The sequence below is a fragment of the Apostichopus japonicus genome, chromosome 1, assembly GCF_037975245.1.
Source record: "Apostichopus japonicus isolate 1M-3 chromosome 1, ASM3797524v1, whole genome shotgun sequence".
Lineage (NCBI taxonomy): Eukaryota > Metazoa > Echinodermata > Holothuroidea > Aspidochirotida > Stichopodidae > Apostichopus > Apostichopus japonicus.
This window is the reverse complement of record NC_092561.1, coordinates 6275397-6289080: the sequence shown is the minus strand read 5'-3', so window position 1 is coordinate 6289080 and position 13684 is coordinate 6275397. Positions and strand designations below refer to the sequence as shown.

General features: G+C 37.2%; 2 protein-coding genes across 12 annotated transcripts in view; both read right to left on the bottom strand.

Annotated features, from left to right (window-relative positions):
• Positions 1–3026, bottom strand: part of LOC139965494 (uncharacterized) — a 90505-nt gene extending 87479 nt beyond the window's left edge. For 3 of the 6 annotated variants that reach the window (XM_071967923.1, XM_071967942.1, XM_071967933.1), the window contains exons 1-3: positions 2857–3020; positions 1812–2067; positions 633–902 (exon numbers count right to left, since the gene is read on the bottom strand). In XM_071967923.1, coding sequence (XP_071824024.1) covers positions 633–902; positions 1812–2012 — 471 coding nt within the window. In that variant the 5' untranslated portion in view covers positions 2013–2067; positions 2857–3020. Of the gene's footprint in view, positions 1–632; positions 903–1811; positions 2068–2856 lie in introns of all 6 variants that reach the window. The other 3 variants (XM_071967917.1, XM_071967916.1, XM_071967951.1) reach the window with 3 other exon arrangements.
• Positions 3027–5897: 2871 nt separating this feature from the next.
• LOC139965469 (bifunctional arginine demethylase and lysyl-hydroxylase JMJD6-A-like) lies at positions 5898–13351 on the bottom strand. Of its 6 annotated transcripts, none has more exons than XM_071967858.1 (5): positions 13222–13351; positions 11560–12322; positions 10176–10311; positions 7944–8073; positions 5898–6497 (listed from the first exon to the last, which is right to left on the bottom strand). In XM_071967858.1, exons 2-5 carry the CDS (start codon positions 12258–12260, stop codon positions 6412–6414), a joined length of 1053 nt encoding a protein of 350 aa, XP_071823959.1. In that variant the 5' UTR covers positions 12261–12322; positions 13222–13351; the 3' UTR covers positions 5898–6411. The 6 variants fall into 6 exon arrangements, with proteins under 6 accessions (XP_071823959.1, XP_071823948.1, XP_071823970.1 ...); XM_071967847.1 differs by having other exon boundaries at positions 13218–13339; XM_071967869.1 differs by having other exon boundaries at positions 13201–13318.
• Between the last annotated feature and the right edge of the window lie 333 nt (positions 13352–13684).

Here is a 13684-nt window from a genome sequence, read left to right as displayed (position 1 = left end):
GTTTTCCAGAATCCCCAACTTATCGGAATCTTAGTCATTCACATCGTTTTCACTAAATAACTTTCCAATTCAAAAGTACTTCTTAAGAAATTAATTCAGAGACGTCTTTTATGAATAATCGTTAATTTTGCATGTGAAGGATTCTACTGTACTTGATGAAGCTATTTCTTTGATCTGAAAAATTAGCTTCTAATCTGTTTTTGTAAAACAGTGTTTGGGAAAACCATTTGCAAGAAGAGTCTGAGAGAGGTAGCTATTTTAATATAAGCTTGACAGAAAGCAAGTATTTGCATAGTTTCAGAAATTTACTGTACCAATTTGCACACCTTGTGTAAACAGGTTCAATATATATTTTAGCTAATAACAGTTTCAACAAGCTTCACTATCAGTTGTAAATTCATTAAATGATTCTACTGAAACTTTTTTTCGCACTGGTATGCATAAAGGTACCAGACAAACAGACTGACCTAAACAGCGAATCATAAACTGTTTGTAATGTTGATGAACTGATGACCTCATTACCAAGAATACATAGTTCTACATTCATCAAAACTGTGGCTCTCAAGTACTCGCAAGTATGGAAAGACACAAAAACTACAAAATAGGCATGAAATAACTGACAATAAACTTACAAGTTTGCTCGATACCCAAGCATTGAGATGAAAATTCCAGGACGGATTATCCAGCATTTCGGCATTGGAGGTAAGACTCGTGTCGCCCGGTCCGGCACCAAGACTACGCGACAAAGATATAGAGCTAGAGAGATCAGGAGCCGTCCTTGGAAAAGATCTGGACGGTAGAATTTGTCTCGTATTCAGCTGTCTCGAATTTGGCCAGGAAGAGATATCCTTGGTTGGGGGTATGGGAGGATGCTGGGGTGGCCTCAAGGAGCTGTATCGGTGCTGGAAAGAAACAAGTTCAAAAACATGTCTCAAATGTCTCTGTGCAATGTTTCCATCAGGTTTGATGAGGTGGGTTCACTATTGACTTACTGTAGAGCTGAGTTGATTGTATTTCTTCAGTAATATTACAGCTCAACAGATGGATGGCTATAAGTTTTAAAGTAGGATGGTAAAAGGTAACTTTGCATAAATGTTCTTCTAAAGGACAGCTGAAATGAAGATCTTTCTGATTTTGCTCTGTGGTTTAGTTATTTCCCTTATCTAAACAATTTCAAAGATTGTTTGATTAAATTCTGTCAGAATGTGATAAATTTATGTTTGTCTTAGAAGTCTTCCAAGAGTCAAAGTGCTTGAAGCAAGAGAAAATTTCCCTAATTTCAAGCATGGGTTGAGATTTACTCTACAATTCCAGTGAAATGGGTTCAAATAATGATTAAAAGTGCCTCAAAATACAGAATTGATGTTTGCTTATTCAGTGCAACCATTTTTAGGATATTTCTGCTTAGAAGGTTTTGTTGAATTAAATTGTGTCGGACAAAGTGGTTCCAATTCTACTTCGAACAAACACAGTGCAGCACTTGAACAATGTTTATTAGTGCACCTACAGTACATGTTTTCATGCAGTTTGCAAAGTTGGGGAAATGCAAAGTTACCATAGGCCTCCATACTGTACATAATACAACAAGTGCATTGCTTCAGATCATTCTCCATTAACAAGAAGGAATGACTAAATATGTTTCAATTTTGATATTGACCTCATTCCCCTTCTTTATGAGGATCCAAACACTGCACACCGACAAGTTTTATCAGAGCACAACTTTCTCTCCCATAGCGTCCTTGATGGAGACCAAGATTATCCCTCCTGACACTTTTTTCCCTACTAAACTATTAACTTAATGTTAAATTTACCCGAGTTGTTAATCTTTCATCCCAGCTTTGACTTAGGTTGCTGCAGTTGGGGAAATGAACTTTCAAATAGTCTCTCTCTTTCCTTTCCATCTCCAAAAGTTCCCTCTGTGTCCAAAGTTCTTTAAATTTGGCTTCTTCGTCATTTTCAATTTCATAATGAACAACACAGGCAGTTGGTTTTGCAGTCGAACCTGTTGTCATTTTCTTGGGAGATGAACTTGACCTCTTAAAGCTAGAAGTGGGCGGAGAAAGTTACCTGAAAAAGAAAACCACAACTACAGGTTTAAGCTATCAGACAAATGCCACCAGTTACCTATAATCTAAAATTCAAAATTCCTTTGCTCTTACAATTCAGCAATCCTACAACAAGTTTCCCAGTTAGTTATTCTTTGTCATTTGTTTAAACATGAGAGCATTAATTTTGGCTTAAAGTGTCCCTCCTCCTCGTTTGCCTACAAACCTTACAACAATTAATTCACTGACAAATTCATCCACCCAACTAAAAGCCAAATATGGTCCAATGCAAGCAAACCTCTGGAGGCAACATGTCAGATTTGAATATTAATGTATGTATAGAACTTTAGGAGCCCATTCTTGGCTCTGATTTGGAGAATTTAATTTATATAGCCATTCTAGCACCAGTAGCATGTACAATTATGGACGTTCATGCCAGAAAAAATAGTTTATAAGCAAACTTAGGGTTCAGTTCTACAGTGTAGTTTAGCCTAGTGGAGTAGTGCTTGACCTGTAATACTAACATTTGGCTAGGCCGACTAGATAACAAAAATTAATAGAGTTAGTCAGAAAATAAGTTGACCTTTCCTGCCAACCATTGAGTACCGTCATATGTTGTGCCGATTTTCGTTTCGCTAAACCTATCCTGCCTCTTGTAAGTTTAGGCCTACCGTTGGTCCCATAATTAAGGTAATGAACATCATAGACAAGGCAATAGGCTAACGTTAGTAAATTTAATAAACAAAATGTAAATATGTAGTTTGGAAGGGAGAATCATTTACTCTTCACCAATTTAAACGCGAACACGTACCTGTCCCATGTTACTACGTTTGATCCTAATGTATTCATATCTCCGTTCACTGCCGTTAATCCATCTTTTATGGCGTTATTTATATTTAATTTTCAGCGAAGTTTCAAATTGTTACTCTGGCTGCTAGTGGTAACCGTAGAACCCAGCTGTTGAAAGACGGGTGCAAGAGGTTGCATCGTCGTATGTCAAAACCTACCTTGCTCATGCTCAGGTATTACCTCCAATGAAACCACTCCGTCATTAGATAAGATTATTGTAGTCAAGTGGTATGTCCTTTGATCACGCCGATTTCATTTTTCAGCAGTTCTTTCGGGATGGGACAGATTTATTATATATAGTAATATTTTTGGTAGGGGGAATCGTGAAATGACTATCTTGTAGTCTTGGGGCCATTCTGCAGCACCCTAAATTCCCACTAATCCAATCCTTTCCAATCCAATCCTTTCCAATCCTTCATTTGAAATGTTGCATGTTTTTGATAAATTTTAGGGTCAACAATTTAATTTAACTACAGAATATTAATCAAGTAATTAATGAAATTACTAATAAACGTTTGTACACAAAATATCATATGTGAGCATGATCTAAAGAAACAGTTACACTTGATTTGTATTTCAAAATATGCGAGTAATGATTCGAAGCCCTAGAACAACAAAGGACAGAAAGTAAACAAATCTGCAAACACAATTAAACCTCTTTATTTTCTTTTAATTTTTTTATAAAGATGATAGTGTCAAGAGTGAAATGGAAAGAGGTTATCAAATATATGAAAGAAAGAACACTTATCCCAGCTATCAGTTTATAAAATGACCAAAATAAATAAAATTGTGAAACTGTACCTCATCAAAAACTCAACAGATAACTGATTTAAGAAATCATAAACAATTTTTTAATATGATTGCAAATGATCAGAAAAATGCATCAGATATTTCCAATTATTGCTTGACAATCAAACAGAGAGTTCATCTTGTTTCTACCTTCTGACAAGTTTTGCTATTATCTTTTATCACACATGAAAAGCAAATTTGAATTTTTCAATATCTGAGTTGAAAGTAAACAAGCATAATGAACTGCACTGTTTTAAATACAATCTTAGTATCCTATGATATTTAAAATTTAACCAAAACGAAGGCAAAAAGCAGGTTTAGCAAGTTTACCTTGTTGCAAAATAGTTCTTGTCTTTTGTACACAAGTTTGATTACAACAGCAGTGTAATGATAGTCTACAAAATGCTGGCCTGAACTTTGTTAACTTGTCGATGATTTCCAAGTCAATTCAAGATGATGATTCATTTCTGAACTGCGGGATGACAAACTATTGTAAGCGTAATTATTAATTAAATTTAATAATTAAAACCAGATATCACACTTATTCTACTTTTAACAGAGAGAAAAACCTTACTGTCATCTGTAGCTTATATTGACAGAGGTCCTTGTGAAGAACAATCCCCTCCCCACCCCACCCCACCCCCCACATCTAAGAAATATGTTGCTGCATTTGGGAGATAACACAGTTTAAAAGTTTGTGTGGGAGCTGTCATTTTCAAACTGTGTGATGTCATAGTGTCACTAGAATCTGATCTGGTTTTTCCTTTCTCTTTATTTGTCGGAATACATACTTTAAAGGAAATAATGTTAACCGTGCTGACAACTTGACACCTCCATTACAGGAAATAAATGTTGTACTATAAAACAGAAAAACATAACAAACTGAAACTCATGTGGATCAATGATGTCATATTTAGACTTAATCAAGTCTTTGTCCTTGTGTGCTTAAGGAGCATTTAATCTGTGATATCTCCCAAATGGAATAAGATATATCTTAAATGTTTGGGGGGGGGGGGGGGGGGAGTTATTCATGACAGTTATTGCTATCTTATGGACAGTGGCAGACTGGCCAAACAGGCATTTGGGCACTGCCAGGTGGGCGGTGGCCAGGTAAGCCTGGTAAAAATTACAGCCCATTTTCACAGTAGTTAGTAGAATACAGACAAGCTGTGTAGAAATATATTTTTAACTGTGGGAATCAGCTCAAGAAATTACCATGTTAGTTAGTCTGTAAGTTTGTAACAAAAGAACGTGCTATTGGCAACCCGTCAGTGCTAATGGATTTTATTTATGTTTTTTTCCATTTTTTTCAAGCATGTTGTCACAAAATGCTTGAAAAACTAAATAAAATCTAGTCTAAAACATATATTTTCGTTTACATTTTTAGTTTTCCTCAGTTTAATCAAGTGTTGCTTCTAGAAAAATATTTTTTGGTCATTTTTAAATGATTATTGTAACCTACAAAGTTGAGAAATATAGCACCATTTTGCATCTAGGCATTCCTTAACTTCAAAAAAATCTCGATGGGAGGGGGAAAACCCCCTCCACTTAGACCCCTCCCCTAGGACAGCGATCACATATCAATGAATAATGGGCCGGTGGAAAATGCCCGGGCCGGTTTTAAGACCCAATCTGCCCCTGCTATGAATCAATAGTATGGCTGGTTAATTTGACTATTGTTATTAAACTTTGACACACACTAATAGCTTTTCCCATCTCTTATTTCACACTTTTTGGCAAACTACAGATAAGGCAAGACGCTATGGGAAATACAAAAATTTCTGTAAATCTTTGGTCAAAAAACTAAAAAAATAGAATGTAGAAGAATGAATGGATAAGCAAAATATATACCTTGACAAAAAATATAGTACCATTAGAAATACCTCCTGAGTTCCTTAATTAGTATCTAGAAAGGTTTTTTTTTTAAAGTTCTGTTTTAATCTTTGAACTGCTCACATATTTACAAACACCACGCTTAACTATTATTATCCAAACCATAGAACCCGTATGAATGTATAATTTAAGCAAGATGACAGATGAACTTATGAATTTCAAAAATATTCTGATACAACAGACAAGTAAAATGAAAGCATTTTTTTTCAAGGCAAGCATTGTATTTTGTGGAGTCATGGATAGTAGATTATCTTTTCTGAATTTGAAGTAGCGATATTGGAAGAAGAGTTAAGTACCTTTCGGAATCTTGGGGGGGGGGGGTGATTTTGTTTTTGCTTAAGATCTCTTGTGGAAAGAAATATAACTTGTGGAGTCTTATGTTGTACATTTGTCCTTTAAAAAAAACAGAAATATTGTGATAAGAATTTTATCTCATATGTGCTGTTTTATATATATGTATTAAAATGTACCTATTGTTTCAATATTACTTAACCTCAAAAGGTTTAATCCACATAAGTTTTGAAGGCACAAATTTGCCACAAATCTACCTCCAGAAATGAGACTTGCAACAAACTTCATGCTATTAAATTTAACACATAGTATTAAAATTGTCACAATACAATGACCATCATCATATTGACTGAAAACTGATATCTATTGCACATTATATTTACTGTAAAAATTTCAGAATATTTTGGTTATAGTTCCAACCAACACCTCAACCTCTGTTGATACCACCACCAAAATCTTCAAAAACCTCTAGTCCCTCAGCAGGCTCGACCACGCCCTCCACCAACCCCACCCGCCGTCTTAAAGATCATCTCTACTAACATCCTCAGTCGTACTCCGAACCGATGGTGATGCTAATTTCTCCTTCGAGTATTTCCGTTCTGTGGAACCAGATGTTGGTATCCAAGACGACTGAAATGAGAAATACATAAAACAGGAATATAAAAAGCAAAATTCCTTTACTGGAGTAAAAAGAATAGCAACTCTCTTATACAAATTTTAAACCCTGATAACTTCCGAATGGAGCAAGATTTTCTTTCATATGTGGGTGAGTTTGTTTTGTTTCTTTGTTTCTTTAAAACAGTGGTTCTCAAACTTATTTAGACAACCGCCCCCTTCGATCATCTTGAACTGTCCGAATGCCCCCTACCCCATCCCCTTGACCTACCGTTCATATGGTCGGCCGCTCAAGTGAGCAATCAGTCTGTCCAAAGATATGCATATAGGAATTAAAAAATAACCTACATTCCCTACAAGATGATGAATTTTCTCTCAACAATAGTTTTTTTTTTTTTTTCACAGACGCCCTGGATGAATATTGTGCCCAAAATCACTGCAGTGTTGTGTCGTCAGGGGATCTCCAAATCAGTGCCAATGCCCCCCTATTCCCTGTGTACCCTGTAGCGCCCTCCCTGAGACTTCCCAACACCCCCAGGGGGTGGCAGGGACCACTGCTTTAAAGGATCTCAGTCATGTAAGCTATAAAGATGATCTTTGGGTGTGCCACTCCTTTGTCTGAAGCGAATTCTAGTTTGTGTTGACATATTGTTTACTTGTTGTTATAATGACGTCACACACGGCTCAAATTTTGGTGGTTTGTTCTGTGGTGTGGCGGGTTATATATCACTTGATATTAGAAGCGTGTACAGATGTTTTGTGTTGAATGATTCGGGTTGTGGGGCTGGAAGACAGCCAAACGAGGTTCAAACTGGTTGTGTGCTCATTTGCATGTGCTCATCTGCATATCGGGTTGGCACTCACCAATCAAGAGTTGGGTGAGACGTCAGCTATAAGTTTGGACCAATCAGGTCCAAGGGCAGAGCCTGTTCCCTGTGCATCGCGTCGTAATTTGTTATTGTAGAATCGGGGCTTTAAGTTCGTCTCCCAAAGACGTATCGTGGAGTTTAAGTTTATCTCCCGAAGCTAGAGACGTATAACAGAGGGCTCCGTAATTTATATTTATAGTAAGCATTTATTCTCATGTATTATAACCATCCATAGTTATAGTTGTATTCATCATTGAGTTTATATACCAAGAGTTAATAAAAAGAAACTTATAATCAAATATTCACCGTTACCAACTTATACTTGGAACTATCAAAAATAAGCCTGACATTTACAACAAAAAGGATTGCCATAGATGTTATCGCTGAATGCTGACACTGCTACTTATGGCCAGCTAGACAGACAGACAGACAGACAGATGGACAATTACTAGACATTTCTGTGGACAAAAGTCACAAAACTGCATGTTTGCATTCTCACTTCTACTGCCTGCTGGCAGTACTTACCCAAAACAGCTAGCTGTGCTTGATAAAGCAACTTTAAAATCTAAAATGATATTAGTCTCTGACTTACATATGTCACCCTGATTCACGGTAACATTCATCTGTCGACAAACAGCTTCGCATTCGTAGGGAGGTACGAGAGTCCAAATTTTCTCTCCTCTGATTTGTGCTTGCCAGGAAGATGCATCCACCACGTCAATCTGGACAAAAGCAAAAGTAAACAAATGTTTAGTTTAGATTCCAAATATAGCAAACATTCCAGTGTGTTGCTGTTACGGAAACGACATGTAAAATAATTTGTATCCGGCAGAAAGAGTTTCCAGGGGTGTTAAAGCATAAAAGAAAAGATGGACGAGGTTTCGAATGGTATCTTGAATGATAATATTTCCATATTCTACAAATAATATGGATAATAAAGGTGAATGGTACAAATAAGTGAATAACAAAGATACAGTTAACTTAAGGCACCAGATAGAAAGAAATAACTTATCTATTACAACTGGGGCTGAAGTTGATGAACTTGATGGTGTAGTAGAGCTGGGCCTTTGCAATGATCCGATAAAGAGTGCTTTATCAAAAGGCACGGCGCGGAATTACTAAATGATTAAAAGTTTATCCAAGGACAGTTGTAATAGTTACAAAGGGATCCGCTACAATTCACTTGATGGAAGTAAAATATGGTATAGAAAAGGGAAAGTCCATTCCGTAGTAGAAGTGAGGATAAATAGATAAAATGGAAGTCACTTAAGACTTGAAGATCCTTCAGTCAAAACAAGAATCTAGTAATGATAGGAATAAAACAGGTAACGCAGTGTTACGGCAAAACAATACAGAGCCATGTTTTTGGAACGGGGTGAGAGGCGATGGTTCCCCAACAATGGTGTATAAACCTCTGACTGGTATCCGGACGCGATACTAGAGTGGACTGTTAAGAGGGCGATGACCTAGAGATGACGTCATCAGTAAATGTAGTTGTGAATATGCCAGAGGTAAAGCATGCCCATAACAGTTAACAACAAAAAAATATTGACTTTAAAGTTGCACTTTGCTTCGGGTTGTAACTTTGGGTCACTTTGTGCTAAATTTGTATTTGTGCCAAATTTAATACAAACTGCAGTTAAAAGTAATCAGCAAATTTCTTGTGTTAATCCAAGTATGTTTTTCCCATACCGTATGTTTGAACAGTGAATTTCTGACTATTGGTGATCATTGACAAATCAATAAGATAACTCATTGTTTATCTTTAATTCCCACCGCCCTGCCACACCCCCCCCCCCCCACCTCCCCAGCACAAGCAAAAACTTGTCTTATATTTACTATTAAAGATGGAGTAACATACAAATACACAATTTATCCAAGCCATCCTTTGTGAACCTTCAGAAATCCATTAAAAAAATCTTACAATATGTATGTTCCTTCCATTTAATTTTTGAATTTCATTTTTGGGGGCATCAAGTGATAATAACTACAATTATGTTTTATATTCATCAGAAGAAATCAGGTTAGAGAGCGTGGTGGCCAATTGGTTAAGACATCGAGCTTGTGATGCAAGGAATGCTGGCTCGATACCTACCTAGTTCATTACGTTACGCCTCGGGCAAGATGTTTTATCTCAATGGCCTCTCTCCACCCAGGGGTTAAATGGGTACCTGTGAGGTAACTTGACATTGGGCGCAGTATATAACTGTAACCGACTGGAGGGATTGTCTCCGGGACAGGGTTATCATTTACCAGGGGTAATATACTGTAATGTCCGTAAAGCGCTTTGAAACCCTTTCGCTGGTATGAAACGCTATATAAATTGAACAACATTATTATTATTACCATTGTCATCTCAAGTTCTTCGTATATACAATGAACACAAACACAAAATATACCAAAATATGTATCTAACCATGAACAGGACGGCTGGGGATTGGGACTCCAAGTTACCAATCCAGCTGCATAAAGTGCTTGTGAGTGAAACACTACCAGTACATAGATTTGGGGCAAAGTTATCTGAGGTGCGGGTGTTTGGTCCGGTCAGGTCCGGGGAGACCCCTAGGTTGTAAAGTAATCATTTAAGACTCACAATCTTTTGTGCTATACTGGGATTTTGCAATAAATCCTCTCTACCCGAAGGAGCAGAGCTGTACACCTCACCCTGCTCGCCCTGCTCTAACCCTTCTCTAACCCTGCTCTACCCTGCTCACCCTGCTCTACATCCAGGCATGAGGGATTATTTATAAATTTAAAAAATGAAAAAAAAGACCACGAAATATTCAGAAATTGGGAATCACTGATTTTGGAATCCTCTACTTACATGCAAGCCTGCCCCTGGACCAGCACCCCCGATAAAAATCCAGTCCAGGGTAGAAGAAACAGAGTCGTCTGGTAGAAAGAATGGCCGTTCATAATACTTCCTCAGCTCTTTCATTACTCTTCTATCACAGTTGCTCCTATGAAGTAATGGTAAAAGAGAATGGCCCAAAAATTTTAGATTTATGCAAATGAATTTGTCAATCTGTGAATGTAAGAAATTGCACTTGTCTAGATCTTGCAAGGCTGTGAAAGAATCTAAATTAATTTTGTAGGAACACACAAACAATATCTCATTAGAATATTAAAGTTTGGCCGTATCTCTGATTTGGTTGAATACTGATAACTGCTTGCACCACAGTTTCAAAAAAAACTATGCAAGTCTTCAACCTTATTGATTCAGTGATTATTGTACTTGGACTTAATACTGTGTTGTTGACAAAGGGAAAAAAAAAGTTGGGTAGCAAGTTCTGTCATCAAATTAACAGACGACTGTCAGATAATGATGATTGGACTTAATAGGGCATAGATAATACATAGCAATTGCTGTTATCTTGGTAGCCAACCTTGCTAAATCAAACCAAAAAGTTGCACTTCTGCACAGTACCAAATAGCAGTAAGAAAACTAAATGCCATAACTATGTAAAGAAGCTTCTTGAATTGATTTTGGTAAAAAAGGTTTGATATTGTTGATATGTATTACCTTTAACCAGTCCAATGACATTTTAAAATATGAAGTTGAAGCCCAAAAAATTGAAAATTTACCAATTTGCTTGTTAAATACATGTAACTAAACAGTACCACATAAAAGTACAAAAGCATCTTGACTGAGAAATGTTGGTATCAAATCAAACTCATTAATTTAAACATTCTTTAACCTACTTTGAACACATAAAAACTCACTCACACATGCAACCATACCTGCATATATGTGGAAGAGTGTCTTTGTTTGATTAAATTCAGACTTTAATATTTTGAGATACAGTTGGCAGTTCGCTTCAAGATGGTCAAACTTGACAACCAAGCGAAAAAAGTTGTTTAATGTAGTCAGGATTCTCAGGTAGAATACTTGCTGTAGGTTATGGTCACCAGTTTTCACTTCAAAGTACTGTATGCTACAAGGAAAGAATGGTCGGCCGGTACTCAAGTTTTACTTCTGTCACTTTACCACCGGCTAACATATATCCAAACAGAGATAGTTATTTTATACCTCATTTGAATGTAATGAATGACTTGCAAAAATTCTTGGCATCAGAGATAATAGTAAGTATTTTAAAACAAGTTATATGACCAACTTTTGCATCTTTTATTTGTAGGGCTGCACAGATGACCTTTAAATTCACAGCAACTGGAAAACGGAAGAATGGGAACAATAAAAATTCACTTACCAACCAACATACCAGTCTAGCCTATTGACCTTGTCGTCGTCCATTTTAAGAAAGTCAACAAATGTGAGGAATTCTGTCTGGTAGCGTAGGAAGTTGCAGTCACTATCCACCATCTCGGCAGAGTCGGGAAACTTTTCATACAGCTGTCGAAAGAAGTGATAGTCAAAGTACTCCAAGGCTAACCAGTCTGATGTGGCCTGTTTGATGAGAACAGGACGTCCGCTATAAGCGTAATTCTGTAGAAATATTTCCTTGGTGATGCTCGTTTCTATGGGAACTGCTTCTAGCCCACGACACATGCTGCAGTCGGAGATGGGTCGGCCGACTTCATTCACCAGCAGATTGGATGGAACCAAGCAATCCTGAGACCGAACAAAGTCCAGAAGCTCTTCGGAGGATAAGTCCAAGCAGACAACCAGCACGATCGCGATAGATACCACGGTCAGCGCTACCACCGATGTACATTTCAGTAGCGTCATCGAGCCGTTCCCACTTGGTTTCACAGGGACATTTTGGCTGCGAAGGGCGTTGGTCAAATCCGTTTGTATTTCATAGGTTGAGAGTCCATTTTTTCTAGCTTTGTCCAATGCTTTCTGCATGAGCTGTTTGATGTCCTCTTTGGTTAGTTTTTCAGTTTTTGAATTCTTACCAGTACTAGCTTCACTATTTGGGTCCTTTTTATTGGCCTGTTTTTTGCCCATCTTGTGTCAGATCTGTACTATATTTATTATACACTAATATGACACCTTGTGATCATGAGCATCTGTAAAATAATGGGGAAGTACATAATTATATATTATGGTGATGGATGGAAAAACTTTTTTCAAAGAATGTAAGACTGTTAGATTTTAGAGTAGGGTTTGCCCACAGCCTTTGAGGGATTTGAATACCTCCTTCCAAACATTGGGACTTTATTTTACAACTAGCTGAAACTGAAAGCCTAGCAGTCTATCACATACATTACTCAATTTAGGTATTGTGGGATGTTCATTCAGACTGGCCTTTTGTTCAACCAAAGTATTTCTACATACTGAAAGCCCTGTTTTAGAGGTTACCAAGGATACAATCATCAGTGGCTACACAGGATTTTAAAAGGGGTGGTGAGTGGGGAGGGGGGCAAGCTACAGTGTAAATAACTCCCATCTGATTAGGTAGGGGAATGAACGTTCATGGAAGGGGAAGAGTCAAACTAGGGGTTTCTAAATGAGATGGTGTGGTCGTGAGGTGCAAACAATAATATTTCAAGCTATTTGCAGCTCAATCAATGTGCCTTCTATTTCTCAAAGTTTGGTGAAGCCTAACTTATGCCTAAATTATTTTACTAATGATAAGGTAACAATTCAAATTGTAAATAAGCAATCACATTAACTTTCCAGTCAATGACAGTTTCCGACTGACATTTGATAAAGTTCTATGATACTATTTTCTCGAAAGTTGGATCGCTACTGACCTCATACAAGTTTAGTAGTGAAATGTCGTGGAACTAGGCCTAACGCAAGCCGCCCATTTGCAGTACATAGATTTATACATGATAGATAGACCTAAGAACATTTTCTGACTAAGAGTAAAGTTAGGCTATGCCTTAAAATAACCGGAGGTTTATATATATCGTAATTTTTACACCGAAAGATATTAATATACGTGTCAATTGTACTCACTGACATCCAGATTGTTCCTTCCGTGTGTCTGTAACTTTGCTCTTCGATATGGAACGCCAAAAGGAAAATCATAAGTTAGTAAAGTTGTTGTTTTCTTACTCTTTTGTTGTTAAACGTTGTCGTATGAAAATAAGTTCATTCATACTTAGTAAAGATTCCTAAATCCTATTGGTCCATTCAGGTCAGCTGACCGTGGTTAATCCTGTGAGTAACGCACGGTAAAATTACGGGATTACGGGGCATCACTTTAATAAATCTTTGGTTATATGTAACCAAAATGTTTTGTTTTATGATTTTTTCCCCCACACAAATGGTAGTGTATGAATGAACGGGGTTAATCAAAGGTCTAGCGTGCGTTACTCACATGATTAATGCACTCCGGGTGTTAATGCAATCGCTGGATGCACTCGGGCTCCGCCCTCGTGCATCGTAGATTGTGCATTAAATTTCTAATTCATTATAGTTCC

Bases quoted from the DNA above. Each gene is read 5' to 3' on its own strand.
- LOC139965469 (XM_071967858.1), bottom strand. From the start codon at position 12,260: ATGGGCAAAAAACAGGCCAATAAAAAGGACCCAAATAGTGAAGCTAGT. The intron at 10,312-11,559 runs GTAAGTGAATTT...ATTACTTCATAG, and splicing joins CTAGACTGGTATGTTGGTTG to GAGCAACTGTGATAGAAGAG. The intron at 8,074-10,175 runs GTAAGTAGAGGA...GCTTTTGTCCAG, and splicing joins GTCCAGGGGCAGGCTTGCAT to ATTGACGTGGTGGATGCATC.